This window comes from Mustelus asterias, chromosome 7 (genome assembly GCF_964213995.1).
Source record: "Mustelus asterias chromosome 7, sMusAst1.hap1.1, whole genome shotgun sequence".
Classification (NCBI taxonomy): Eukaryota; Metazoa; Chordata; class Chondrichthyes; order Carcharhiniformes; family Triakidae; genus Mustelus; species Mustelus asterias.
In genome coordinates this window covers 60709370-60724673 of record NC_135807.1, presented here as the reverse complement: position 1 = coordinate 60724673, position 15304 = coordinate 60709370, and the positions used below count along the sequence as shown (strand labels likewise).

Below are 15304 nucleotides of genomic sequence, written 5' to 3'. Positions count from 1 at the left end.
TCTTCACCCTGTCCACCCATGACTCCACTTTCAAGGAGCTATGATCCTGTGCTCCTGGATTTCTTTGTTCTATAACTCTCCCAAATGCCCTACCATCAACTGAGTAAGTCCTGCCCTGGCTCAATCTACCAAAATGCATTACCTCACATTCATTTAAATTAAACTTCATCTGCCATTCATCAGCCCACTGGCCCAATTGATCAAGATCCCGTTGCAATCCTAGATAACCTACTTCACTTCTTCACTGCAGCAATCTTGGTGTCATCTACAAACTTACTAACCATGCCTCCTAAATTTATTTCCCCAAGTTTCCTCACATCCATGCCTTTCTCAACAGTATATACTGATGAGAAATATTCACTTAGGATCTTGCCCATCTCTTGTGGATCCACACAGATGACCTTGTTGATCTTTAACAGGCCCTGCTCTCTCCCTAGTTACTCTTTTGCCCGTTATCTATTTGTAGAAGCAAAAGTCTCACACCAAGCCGGCCAGAAGTTGAAGCTGGAACCTTTTAATCCGTAGTCTGATGCTTTATCCATTGCGCCACTGCAAGGCACAATGGATAACGGTGGCCCAGTGGTATTATTGATAGACTATTAATCCAAAATGTGAAGGATCTCACAGTACCATTATGAATAAGAGGAGGGGAGCTATCACCTATATCCTGGCCAATATTAATCTATTAATCAACATTACTAAAAATAAATCTGATCATTATTACATTGATGTCTGTGCGGGCTTGCCGTGGGTAAGTTGGCTGCTATGTTTTCTACTTTACAACAGTAAATACACTTCAAAATGACATTACTGGTTGCAAGTGCTCTAGGACATCCTGAGGGTGTGAATGGCACTATATAAATGCAAGTCTTTAATTTCCTTCCACGTCAAAAGGAAGCTATTTAATATCATGCTTAATTTAAAGCTCCTCAAGTTGCCATGACAAATATAAATTTGAAGTGTTAAAGAGTATTTTCAGATGGCTTGAGAAGAGTCAATAAAAATGTAAAATATAAAGCACCTCAACATTGGAACGATGGGCTTGATTTTTGGTCAGCAAAGAAGCTACAGTTCTCACTCACTACTGACCACAAAGTAAGCTGCCCATGAGAATATCATGACCCCAATATCATTGTGGCACAATTCTGTCCTTTATCAATGTAATTTTAAATCTGGGGCCAGGGGACCCCCAGGTGAGCAGCAGCCATGTTTTCAACAAACAGGTAAGCAGCCAATTACATTGAAGTACTCATAGGCAACAAATCAAGAAGTTAAAAGCACACAACATCCTTCACTCAATTTAAATTTTCAGACAGCAAAATAAATAAATATGAATGGATTAGGCAGAAGTCAAAACAAAAATGTACAAACTTGTAAAACATGTAACAATTATCGTAATGGACAAATTTGACAGTCCATAAAAATAAGATTAGCTTTGAGGACGTTTAGCAGTAATTATGAAGTTAGCGCACTGTTTGAAACTCGAGTTACACCTCATTCAATAAGATGTAACTTTTTCAATGGTTTTTTCAGCGCTATGAATAGTGCAAAAGTGGATATTCTCATCAATTTAGATTTGTTTTATTGATTGCACCTAGCAATAATGCACCCTTTGGAGAAGCGTAGAATCACAGAGTAACTTCTGAATTTCCATGCTAATCAACATGCATGGACTCAAAAAGTTGGTCGTTGAAGTGGAGCAATCACAGTGAATGTTGGCAGTTTTGCCGTCATTACTACAGCAAAAAAGGCCATTGATTTGCGGTTTCAGAAGGGGGGAGGGGGGGGGTTAATGCTTGACCAGATATTTCCATCATAGATTTCTAATGCTAATAAGAAACACAAGTGCAATATTGTTACCAAATTTAACAACTGATCAACTTTTACTCATCAAGACTATATCTGTGCTACAATGCGTCATCCATTAAACTGTTGAGAGAATCTAAACCACACAATAGGACATAAAAAAATCATTCTTAAAGCCTATACGGTCAACATATACTTACACAATGTGGGCCAGGTTTAGTGGTTTTTCAGGCTGGTCAGGGAACACTGGGTGCAAAGGTTCACGATTGGAAGCACAGCTTAAGGACTTGCTAAGTGCATTAGTTAGCTTCTTTGCAGGGGATTTCTGGGAATAAGGATGGGAAAGGTAACATGGATAGGTAAAGTATCAAGATATTAAAACAGTACTACAGTTTCTAAAAAAAACTTTTACATTGTGTTGTTTGAAAAAATTATTTATTTTTTGCTCCTTCTGCTTCACAAATGATTAAATGAACATAATCTCTTTTACCTAAAAGGACAAGGTATTATACAACCTTTTCTACTACACATCATCGCTGCTGCTCTCTATTGAAGTGCATTTGCCACCACAAAATGTACTATATTTAACACTTAGTTGGCAAGGAGATGGTTTTGCAATTTTGATCACAGTTCATTTGACCATCTGCCCAAAGTTGCTGAGTTCCAGCATTTGGTCCTCAAGATTAAACCATTATGAAAAAAGTTAGAAGTGACCATGATACCTGGTTAAATTACTAATTTTTCAACAAAAATATAATTGTTGCACGACAGCTTCATTACAAGCTTTTCTTTCTATTTAAGCAATAAGATAAATTGCTGCAGCACATAAATGTGTCCCTCAGTTCATATTATGTGCCAATATCCTCTCTCCACGTGAACTCTACCAATTTTACCAACAAACGTTGTTTCCTCTTGTGCATGAGTCCAAAACTATGGGGGGGGGGGGTTGCTCTTTTAGGACGGAGATGAGGGGTGGGATTTTTCCATAATTTGTATACTGTCAGGCTCTGACTGTAAACTGCCAAGTATCTTTCCAGATGCACAGTTTTCAACCAGATCTTCAGCCACTCTGACAAAGAAAAATCTGGGGTCAGAATCTGGTTTCCTGATGCCGTTTACACTCACAGCGAATGTGGGCACAAAATCCCCCCAGAGGAGGATTGTTTTCCTCTTTTGTGTTATTTGGAACTCTCTGCCTCAGAAAGCAGTGGAAGTGAAGTCAGTGAATATTTTTACAATGTAGGTAGATAAATTCTTGTTAGGCAAGGGAATCAAAGGTTATCGGGGTTAGATCGGAATGTGGAATTTAAAGCCAGCCATGATCTTATTGAAAGCAGAGCAGGCTCAAGGGGCTGAATGGTCTACTTCTGCTCCTATTTCATATGTTTGTATGCATTCCATTCTGCTGCATAAGTAAACAATTGTTACTTGAGGTTGGAGACAGAGAAAATGAATAATGGATAGGTATCTGAATTAGCAGAATATGACTAGTGGTGTTCAGCAGTTGTCTGTAATGGAGTCTTAGCTTTTCACTAAATTTATAAATTACTTAGATGGAGAAATGGAGAACCACAGTTTGCTGCTGGTGCCAAGTTAGGTGACACAGTACATAGTGCAATCAGAGCAGAAAGTTACAAAAGGAATATTGAATGATTAAGTCAGTGGGCAACACTGTGGCAGATGAAGTTGAATTATGGGAAGTACAATTGAACAAAACGGATGAGGGAGCAGGAGTGGGCCACTCGACCCTTTGAGCCTGCTCTGCCATTCAATAAGATCATGGATGATCTGATTTTAACCTCAACTCCACATTTCTACCTACCCCTCGATAAGGTTATCTATTTTACAACTTAAAAAAATAGATCAGCGAATCTTTTAAAAGGTTCTTTTTTCATTTGTTCATGGGATGTGGGCATCATTGGCAGGACCAATATTTTTATTGCCCAGCCTGCATTACTCTTGCTAGGCCATTTTTAAGAGTCAACCACATTGCCATGGCTCTGGAGTCACATATAGGCCAGACCAATATCCTTTAGATGGGTTTTTGCAACAATTCACAATGGTTTCATAGTCATCATTCAACTTTTAATTGCAGATTTTTAAAAAATTCATATTTCACCATCTGCCCTCGTGGGACTCGAACCCAGGTACACAGGGCCCTTGGATTACTCATCCAGTGACAATACCATGACACCACCACCTTTGCCAAGAATTGGGAACAGTGCAGAAGCTGAAAGATTTATGGTGGAGTTTTCTGATCCTGCCAGTGGAAAGCATCCTGGTGGGCGTGACTAGAAAATTCAGAATGTGGCCAAAAGTCAGTTTCCCACCGGCGTAAAAATGGATTGCCACTTTCATGGCACCATGTCGGGAACTGCATTTGCATTTAATGATCATACATCATAGAAGATCATAGAAACCCTACAGTGCAGAAAGAGGCCATTTGGCCCATCGAGTCTGCACCGACCACAATCCCACCCAGGCCCTACTCCCATATCCTTACATATTTACCCGCTAATCCCTCTAACCTATGCATCTCAGGACACTAAGGGGCAATTTTAGTATGGCCAATCAACCTAACGCACACATCTTTGGACTGTGGGAGGAAACCGGAGGAAACCCACGCAGACACGAGGAGAATGTGCAAACTCCACATAGACAGTGACCCAAGCCGGGAATCGAACCCAGGTCCCTGGAGCTGTGAAGCAGCAGTGCTAACCACTGTGCTACCATGCCTATTAAAAACTCAGCATGTTGGAAAAAAGCCCCCACTCCAAATGAAATAGCTAAATCAGCGGCTAATTAGATCAGCATTAATTGGACATAACTGATGCCCACCTGCCAAACTGCACTTCACTCATGACTTTGAGGTTTTTGCACAAAGTAGTCACCGGAGTTTCATTGTGCTGTGCTTGTGGCTGCTCTGACTCTGTGGCATGACTGTTCAGGCAAGACACGTGGGAAGGGAAGTGGGTGGTGGGGGTCTGCAAGCTCCACGCTTGACTGTGGGGAGATGGCGAGTGAGACTAGCCAGAGGCAAGGGAAGGATCTGGAAGGCACACAGTTAACTTGGAGATGTGTCTGACTAGAGCACAGGAGGGAATGGGTGGACAGAGACATATGATTGGTTGGGGGGGGCAGGGGAAAGAAAAGGACGCAGAGGGATTTGGTGGTAAAAGGGGGCACTAGTCTGAGGCAGTCCTGGAGCAGTGCACACTACCTAGTCGGGGCCAGAAAGCAAAGGCAGTCCACGGCAGTGTATGCAATGCTACGAGGCTGTGCCTGGCATGCATGTCCTGGTCCCAGCTCATGTGGGAGCACAGGTGAGGGCCTGTCTTTCCTGTTCGGTCATGCATAGCATAGTGTGCAGGGCATGGTCAATCCCTCACATATTATGAACTGGAGATTGGTGGCTTGGTACTGGTCTGCAGATGGCACAGTCACAGTGAGAGGTGGAACCGGTAACTAAATGGGACACACACAATGGTCTCATTGATGGGGAGGGGTCAGCTCTGCATGGGATATCAGGACATCAACAGAAAATGGTTCAGGTGGCAGAACAGGGATATTCACAAGAATTACGACGTGCTCTAGGAATCGAGAGGGGAGAGCGAGAGAATGTTTGAAGGGAGAGAAACTTGCATATGGATGATAGGAGGGATTTAGATGGTCATGACGAGGGGACAGAGTGGGGGGAGGCATGGCAGGCTGGTCTCATAATAGAAGCGGGGCAGCAATGTTTTGATAGTTGATGGGTTGAGGAAGTTGAAAAATAACCTAGGATAATTACCTGGGGAACAGGACTGAGGGCTCACGGGAGTCGTCGATTACTGCACTTTTGAACCAATTGAAGGGACACCCTAATAATTTCTGCTTCAGGGCATGGAGAGCAAAGCTGAGTTGAGACATGTTAGGAAGACTCAAATGTTGATTGAAGGATTTGGGCACCTTATCTCATGGTATGCATTTTTGTGAGAATCCATAGTGATTTGGGGCCAAATGTTGATTGGGTATGATGAACATTTGACCCTCTCATAGGAATACATAAAGGTCACAAGGATCCAACTGTAAAGGGACAATAGTTAAAGTAAATACGTTTTCAGTGATCCTTCAAGCTGTGCCCCAACTGCAAGGGAGCTCCTAGGAATGAAATAGGGGCTACTTAAGGGCTTCACAATGACTTCCTTGCTTGGCTGTGGTAGGTGATCATTGCAGGGTTATGTTCAATTACTGTTCAATTTTTCCACAAGGATACGGAGAGCACAATGGAAGATGCAGGCAATGTTGCCTTTTTCACGGTTCTCATACAATTGGGCAAAAGAAGGGACTGTTGCCATCAGATAGGATAAAGAGAAGAGCCTCGTTCTGAGGAATATGGGCCAAATGAAGACCCAGAAGCCGAGATGGACAGAGAAACTCAATGGAGGCATTTGGTGTGACTCAAAGACACCTCTCATTCTTGCAGATGAGCAACAGACAGTGCTGCAGATGCCTCCACTTGTCAAGGGATGTGGTGGCTCATATCTGCCAAATTCTTTGTGAGAATCTGACATCACATTTATCTTTTTTGCTAGTTTCTTGTTCCAAGACTCCACCTGGAACCTCTAAGTAATATTACAATCCTCTCCATAATTGTACCCGAGAGGTTATCAATGCCATATTCAGTAAGGCACACAATCATGTCCAGTTCCCCAGGAATAAAGCCAGTCAGGCAGCTAGAATGGGGGGGACCTGCAGCGACCTCCAGCTTCCCACAGGTGCAGGATGACATCGACAGCACACATGTGGCTTTAAAAATTCCCAGGCGGCAGCCACGATAATTTGTTAATAGAAAAGGCTTCCACTCAATGTGCAGTTGAGCTGTAACTGATAAAAGCAGATTTTGCAGCTCTTTGCGAGATCCCTTGGAAGTTCCCACTGTTTTTATATCAAGTCACTCGCAGGTGCCACAGATCTTTGCTGGCCTCAGTGTATTCAGGGTTGGTGCATCCTTGACAAAGATTGCCCACAAGAGATGTGACTACTGACATCTGTCCAGTTGACACAAAGTACGTCAGAGGAGAGGTACAGTGCAGGTCATTCAGTGACAGACTTCTTGATTGAGAAGACCATTGGTGTTGAAGATGCAGTTCTGATGTCAGGTGGGGCTCTCCAGTACTCTCTCCAGAAGGTATCCCACATCATCATGGTTTGCTACACACTACACAACATGGCATTCCAAAGTGGGGATGAGGTGCCAGATGGAGAGATGGAGCAGATGCATGGCGGCACGGTAGCACAGTGGTTAGCACTGCTGCTTCACAGCTCCAGGGTCCCGGGTTCGATTCCCAGCTCGGGTCACTGTCTGTGTGGAGTTTGCACATTCTCCTCGTGTCTGCGTGGGTTTCCTCCGGGTGCTCCGGTTTCCTCCCACAGTCCAAAGATGTGCGGGTTAGGTTGATTGGCCAGGTTAAAAAAAAAAAGAAGAAATTGCCCCTTAGAGTCCTGAGATGCATAGGTTAGAGGGATTAGCGGGTAAATATGTGGGGGTAGGGCCTGGGTGGGATTGTGGTTGGTGCAGACTCGATGGGCCGAATGGCCTCCTTCTGCACTGTAGGGATTCTATGATTCTATGTCTCTGCTGATGAGGAGGATTTTGAGAGGATGAGCTCAATGAGGGTGAGGATGTTGAGGACCCAGAGGTAAAGATCGTAGCATGGGCCAGTCATGCCCATGAAATCCTTATAGCTACAAAGTTCCAAGACAATAAAGATGAATGGCTGATGCGAGCCTCTTTCACCTGCGCTTGACATTAACACCTTCTTTGCTATCCTCAGCATCTCAAATAGAAACATCAATCTCAGAATGAGTAGTCACAATCTTGGGTGATGGTGACCTCATCCTTGGAAGCTAGGCAACCTCTGGAGCATGTGGCCTTTCTGTTATGGGATAAAAGCTCCACCAACACACGCTGAAGAAATTGGACATGGTGCTGTCTTTCCAAGCGTAGTACCAACATTTCACTGCCTATGGCAGATTTCAAGGCGCAGGAGCAGTACTACAAACCTCAAGGAGGAAAATCATCAATTCCTTGTTCTCATGTTAATGTCTGAGGACTGATCTGAATCTGGACTTCGGCATGTCTTCACAGGCCATCCCTCATTCAAGAATAATGTTCTGGTCTCATTATAATGTCTTAACTATGTTAAGGGTTGTGGGTTTTAAACAAAGAAGAAAACATATGGTTTGCAACGTAGATTCAAAGCAGCTCTTGCCTATACAGCGAACAAACTGAAACTAAAAGCACCAGCCTGTGCAACACCCTAATAATAACACCATCAAATCATGTGATCAGTTCTTAAAGCAATCATGTAGCTATTTAAATATATAACATTTCTCCCCCTTTACGTGGTCACGACAGCAAATTATTACAATGTTCTACATTGGATCAATAATACTCAGACACAGTACTATACATCATTAATCATAATATGAATAAGTCGATAAGGAGGATGTCTATTCCTCTTTGGTTGTATACGATGTTCTGGAATTTGGATATCCTTGATCCCAGGAGTATGATTTGGAACTTCAGTGGAAATTTCTTCTCTTGGAACTGATTTTGCATCATTCTTGTGCGGTGTAGTACCACAGACACAATCATTATACACTACTTGAAGTCTCCACATTTTCATTCCAGCAATTTCAGATATACACAAGGGAACCTGGGACACTGCTGTCATTGTCACGATCTGATAACCATGCTGATTGCTCATCAGACAGCTAGCTCAGGGATTATGTCAAGCCACAACTAGCCAGACCTTCATGTCCAAAAAAACATCTTCCAATTTAAGAATTTGGCATCTGGAGTTTAGTCACACAACTCTGATCTTGCATAGTCATGACCATCTAGCAGGCATTTCAGGAGTCGCCAAGTCCATAACACTGCATTGTGCAAGTGGAGAATGGGAACTAATACAGAGGTGATGACTAGCTACACATGCCTTCATGGCATCATGCTACAGGCCTCCACGAGTGCCTATGGTCCCCGTCTATTACTTGAAATGCAACTCACATTAAGTCTGACAGACATTACATGAAGGCCATTGAAAGATGCACACAATTAGATTAAATCCAATGCAGTTACCATTAAAATTTATAACACCCACATGGATGCAGCGGCATCAGGGGAATAAACAAAATTGCAAAATCTATACTGATGAGGCTACATGATATGATTCTCTCTCACAACCACCATGTTGATAGAGTAAGAGGCTCATGTTGCTGCTGTGGACACAGAGATGACTCGCTATACTGAGATTGTGAGAGATACCATGGACTTGAGACATACGATGGGAGATAATTAAAGAGGAGAACACCTCTCAAAGGTCGGGGAGTCTAAAGCTAGAGAGCATAGGTTTAAGGTGAGAGGGGAGAGATACAAAAGTGTCCAGAGGGGCAATTTTTTCACACAGAGGGTGGTGAGTGTCTGGAACAAGCTGCCAGAGGTAGTAGTAGAGGCGGGTACAATTTTATCTTTTAAAAAGCATTTAGACAGTTACATGGGTACGATGAGTATAGAGGGATATGGGCCAAATGCGGGCAATTGGGATTAGCTTAGGGATTTGAAAAAAAAAGGGCGGCATGGACAAGTTGGTCCGAAGGGCCTGTTTCCATGCTGTAAACCTCTATGACTCTATGACCTGATATGCTTGTATGACCTCTGAGCATTGCATCAGATAGAAGAACCATTCACTAGATGAGAATTTCCAATAAGCAAAATATACAAACAGATGTGCCAAGCATATATAGTGAGTGAATACCCATGCCATATTTATGCTTACAATATTTCTGAAGTTTTCTTACATTACTGCTAAATCTAGGTGCTTCCCTGACTTTGATTTTTGTCACATGATGCTAGAGTCCATTATTAAAGAGGAAATAACAGAGCACCTGAATAAGAATGGTTCGATCAAGCAGACGCAGCATGGATTCATGAAGGGAAAGTCGTGTTTGACGAATCTACTGGACTTTTATGAAGAAGTCACTAGTGCGGTTGACAGAGGGGAACCGGTGGATGTGGTGTTTTTAGATTTCCAGAAGGTGTTCGATAAGGTGCCTCACAAAAGGTTGCTGCAGAAGATTGGGGTACACGGAGTTAGGGGTAAGGTGTTGCCGTGGATTGGGGATTGGCTATCTAACAGGAAGCAGAGAGTTGGGATAAATGGGTGCTTTTCTGGTTGGCAGTTGGTGACCAGTGGCGTGCCGCAGGGATCAGTGCTGGGGCCTCAATTGTTTACCATTTACATAGATGATCTGGAGGAGCGGACTGAATCTAGGGTATTCAAGTTTGCTGATGACACGAAGGTGAGTGGGAAAGCGAATTGCGTGGAGGACGCGGAAAGTCTGCAGAGAGATTTGGATAGGCTGAGCGAGTGGGCGAGGATCTGGCAGATGGAATATAACGTTAGCAAATGTGAGGTTATCCACTTGGGAAGAAATAATAGTAAATTGGAATATTATTTAAATGGAGAAAAATTACATCGTGCGACTGTGCAGAGGGACCTGGGGGTCCTTGTGCACGAATCGCAAAAACTCAGTCTGCAGGTGCAGCAGGTGATCAAGAAGGCGAATGGAATGTTGGCCTTTATCGCGAGGGGGATAGAATATAAAAGCAGGGAGGTCTTGCTGCAACTGTACAAAGCACTGGTGAGGCCGCAACTGGAGTACTGTGTGCAGTTTTGGTCCCCTTATTTGCGAAAGGATATATTGGCCTTGGAGGGAGTGCAGAGAAGGTTCACCAGGTTGATACCGGAGGTGAGGGGTGTAGCTTATGAGGAGAGATTAAACAGATTGGGTCTGTACTCGTTGGAGTTTAGAAGGATGAGGGGTGATCTTATAGAGACATATAAGATAATGAAGGGGCTGGATAGGGTAGAGGTGGAGAGATTCTTTCCACTTAGAAGGGAAACCAGAACTAGAGGGCACAGCCTCAAAATAAGGGGGGGCCGGTTCAGAACAGAGTTGAGGGGGAACTTCTTCTCTCAGAGGGTAGTGAATCTCTGGAATTCTCTGCCCATTGAAGTGGTGGAGGCTTCCTCGTTGAATATGTTTAAATCATGGGTAGATAGTTTTCTGATCGATAAGGGAATTAGGGGTTATGGGGAGCAGGCGGGTAAGTGGAACTGATTCGCTTCAGATCAGCCATGATCTTGTTGAATGGCGGGGCAGGCTCGAAGGGCCAGATGGCCTACTCCTGCTCCTATTTCTTATGTTCTTACATGTATTAGTAGACAGTGAAAAGTATTGTTTTTGCACGCTATACAGACAAAGCATACGGTTCACAGATAAGGAAACAAGACAGTGCAGAATGTAGTGTTACAGTCATAGCTAAGGTGTAGAGAAAGATCAACTTAATGCAAGGTAGGTCCATTCAAAAGGCTGACAGCAGCAGGGAAAAAGCTGTTCTTGAGTCGGTCGTTGCATGACCTCAGACTTTTTCCTGACGGAAGGTGGAATAGAGAATATCCGGGGTGCATGGGGTCCTTAATTATGCTGCTGCTTTGCCGAGGCAGCGGGAAGTGTAGGCAGAGTCAATGGATGGGAGACTGGTTTGTGTGATGGATTAGGCTACATTCATGACCTTTTGTAGTTCCTTGCGGTCTTGGGCAGAGCAGGAGCCATACCAAGCTGCGATACAACCAGAAAGAATGCTTTCTATAGTGCATCTGTAAAGGTTGGTGAGAGTCGTAGTTGACATGCCAAATTTCCTTAGTCTTCTGAGAAAGTAGAGGCATTGGTGGACTTTCATAACTATAGTGTCGGCATGGGGGGGACCAGGACAGGTTGATGGTGATCTGGACAACTAAAGATTTGAAGCCCCCCGACCACTTCTACTTCGTCCCCATTGATGTAGACATGGGCATGTTCTCCACTACGCTTCCTGAAGTCGATGACACTCTCCTTCGTTTTGTTGACACTGAGGGAGAGATTATTGACATCTGCAGCAGAGGTAGAGGCAGCCTGTTGACTGCTATGCCCTGTTGTCTGTGACAACCTTGGCAGACGTCTTCTGGAGGGCCCGGCCTGCTTGGAGTCTCCTGTTGTGGGGGAGGTGCATCCTCTTTGGCCTGAGTAGCTGGAGTTGCTGGGGTGACAGGCAGAGGGGATTTGGAGAAGGTGGAGAGCCTAGGAGAGTCTTGGGTGAATTGCCTTGGGCACCAAACTGATGTTATTCTTCCCTATGGGTGCCCAAGAACTCTCTATGACTCCGAGGAGAAGGAACACCTGGAGGGAGATAGAGATGTCTCTCCCCTTTCTCGTAATTGCCACTGGTGCATCTCAGTCATGGCTATGACGACAGTGTATAGGTCTGAGTGCATATCTGGTACATGCTGGACCAAGGTCTCCAAGGAAGTCGCCATCCTTCAGATGGTGACCTCGATGTGTTGGCAGGTCAGCGCCATGACATCAGGCAGGATATAGGTGGATTCTTCCATCTTCCATACTAATATGCTGACGGCCGCTGACAACCCTGTCTGCTGTACCCTTGTCTGCCTTTGCAAGTCCAATATCTGTATTAGGGCTGAGACTTGTCATCATACTCTGACTCCAGCACTCATCTGAGTATGTGACCTTTGCTCTCACTGCCTCTGCTGCTGTGGGCCAGAATCTGTCATGTGCTGACCAGATGGTGACCCAAACCTGCTCTAAAACTAAGTCCCACCGGGGTGTGCATCACTGCACTATTGGAGAGTGCAGGCGAATGCAGAGACCCACATCTTGTGGGTCCTCAGGATCCTCATCCAAGGTGGCCTTGTGGCAGGTATTGATGGACTGGCTGAGAGTGTGCCTCTTTCTTTTCTTGCTGATGGCTGCAATAGAGAGAAGTGATAATTAGTGATTGGCTGTATAGTCACCTACATTAAAGAGCACTCAGTTTCAGCAGGTGGGCAGTCTAGTGTGTGGGAGCTCACTGGCTTGTTGAGAGATGCCTTTCTCACCATCATCACAGGAATGGTCCCTGTCCTCACCAGCCAACTCTAAAGACTGATTGACAGATTGTGAGCAGAACAGATGTCAAAACAGATGATAAGCATGCCTGCCTCATGTGTGTGCTAAGTGAACCTATGTAAGATCAGAAGATGTGACTTGTGCAGGATGCGACAAGAGAAGAAGATGCGATAGAGTGCGAGAGACTATCAGTGGTGAGTGAGGGTACCCCTGCGAATGTCTAATAGCCTTGCGAGAGTCTGAATTGAGAGTGTGGAGGCTGACTAATGCTGTTGAAACAGATGAGATAATTCAAACACTTCCTGCACTGGATAATGGTCCTCTTCTGAGCAGCACAGGTGCTAACCGCACTGGTGATCTCCTCCCAGTCCTTAGTGGTGAGGTTGGCGGACCTTTGGTTCGCATTATGGGGTTAAAAGACTTCCCACCAGTCGTTGACTTCCTGAAGGAGTGTTCCCAGTGCCTTGTCGCTGAACACGGGGCCGCTTGTCTCTTCTGAGGGCTATTCCGGTGCTTGCTACAAGTCCAGGCTGCAGAGAGCGAATGTGCACATGGTGCCATTTAAATATGGCACCTGGAATTATGAGTTAATGCGATAACGGTGGGGCAGAAGAATTCTGATGCCCCCACCAAGAATTATGATGTGCTGCCCTTCATGCATACTTAAAGAGGTGAAAAATGGAGATCTGGTGTCAAAACCCACCATGCCTGCTGGCGTGAACCATGTGTCGTTTGACTAGAAATTTCAGCTGAATTTTAAAATGACTTTAATTGTTAATTGTAATGGTGAGAGACATCATCTTATCTGAAGAGTGACCTTGGTTCAAAAATGGCTTTTTCATAAAGTTTCAGACTCCAGACAGGCAGTTGGCCTTTTCCCAAATTTCAGAGTCTGAAGGACATGGTGTTTACTTTATACATTTTGGCAATAATTCAAGTTAGCAACCATTTTATAGTGCTAACTTGAGATTAACAAAAGTGCCCCGTCAGAGATTTTCACATGGAATGAGCAGAGAAGAAATTACATTAGAGTTGCATAAAGCTCTGCTAAAAATTATTTATTAGGGTCACAAGTAGGCTTACATTAATATTGCAATTAAGTTACTGTGAAAATCCCCTAGTCACCACACTCTGGTGCCTGTTCAGGTACACTGAGGCAGAATTTAGCATGGCCAAAGCACCTAACCAACATGTCTTTCAGACAGTGGGAGGAAACCAGAACACCCGGAAGAAACCCACGCAGACTCGGGGAGAACGTGCAGACTCCGCACAGACAGTGACGCAAGCTGGGAATCGAACCCAGGTCCCTGGCACTGAGTCAGCAGTACTAACCACTGTGCCGCCATGCCGCCCCTGTATCAAGAGTATAACGTTCAGTCTGGGCACAGCACCTTAGGAAGGATATATTCTTCTTGAAGTGGATGCAGTGCAGATTCACCAGGTTTATGCCAGGCTCAAAGGAGTTAAATTATGAGAACAGGTTGCGTGGACGAGCCTTATATTCCCTGGAATGTAGAAAATGAAGGGGTCCCCTAATTGAGATGTTTAAGTTGATTAACAGAGTGAATAGGGTAGACAGAGGTGTCCAGAACTAGGTGACACATAATTAGATAATAAGAATTAAAGCAAGGTTCTCCACAGGAAGTGCTGGTGGAAATTGAGAACTCTCTTCCTCAAAAAGCTATTCAGGTTAGGTCAGTTAAAAATTTCAGAACTGAAATTGATAGATTTTTGTTAGGGACAGGTAATGGAACCAAGTTAAGCAAAGGAATTAAGATATGGATCAGTTACAAACTAACTGAATGGTGGAACCGATTTGAGGGACTGAAAAATGAGTGATGTAATGCAATGGATTTATTTTGCTTGAACGTTAATTGGCTTCTTGATTTTAGAGAAAAAATTGACCTTTTGAAGAATTCTGTTAGAATTTCTTTTGGGTTCCCAATGAACCTTCATCAGCAGTGAGGCATCACAAAACAAATTTGTTCAATAAGATATACATTACCATCGTTTGTCATCATCATCTGTGTCTTATGTGCTTCACCCACTTGACCAAAATGGGCTATTTGAAGGTTTTTTTTAAATCATGCTAAATAAGGTTGAGTTGGATTCATAGAAAGATTCAAAGAAAAACTGCTGTCTTCTGCTTTCAGAAATGCTTAATACTAGCAAGTTTAAGAATAAAGCATTTTGATTAATTGTCATGATACAGTAGAAAATAAATTATTGAAGAATTAGGTGAATAAATTAATTGAATTGAGGTTACTGAAATGTGAAGACAAATAAAACCAGGCAATCCAAAAATTGATTAATGGGTAAAAGAATCATAATAAGATCATAAAAAATAGGAGTAGGCCATTCAGCCCATTGAGCATGCTCCATCATTCAATAAGTTCATGATTACCCGATCCACTCTCCTGCCAGCCCCATAGCCCTCAACTCTCTTATGGATCAAAAATCTGCCTGGGTCAGCCCACAATATATTCAATGATGCAACCGCCGCTGCTCT

General features: G+C 43.8%; 1 protein-coding gene across 19 annotated transcripts in view; it reads right to left on the bottom strand.

The window, feature by feature from the left end:
- The window catches only part of dtna (dystrobrevin, alpha), a 268122-nt gene that overhangs the window by 89459 nt on the left and 163359 nt on the right, over positions 1-15304 (bottom strand). For all 19 annotated transcript variants that reach the window (XM_078216104.1, XM_078216118.1, XM_078216109.1 and 16 more), the window contains one exon: positions 2007-2131. In XM_078216104.1, the coding sequence (XP_078072230.1) occupies positions 2007-2131 (125 nt within the window). The remainder of the gene's footprint in view (positions 1-2006; positions 2132-15304) is intronic.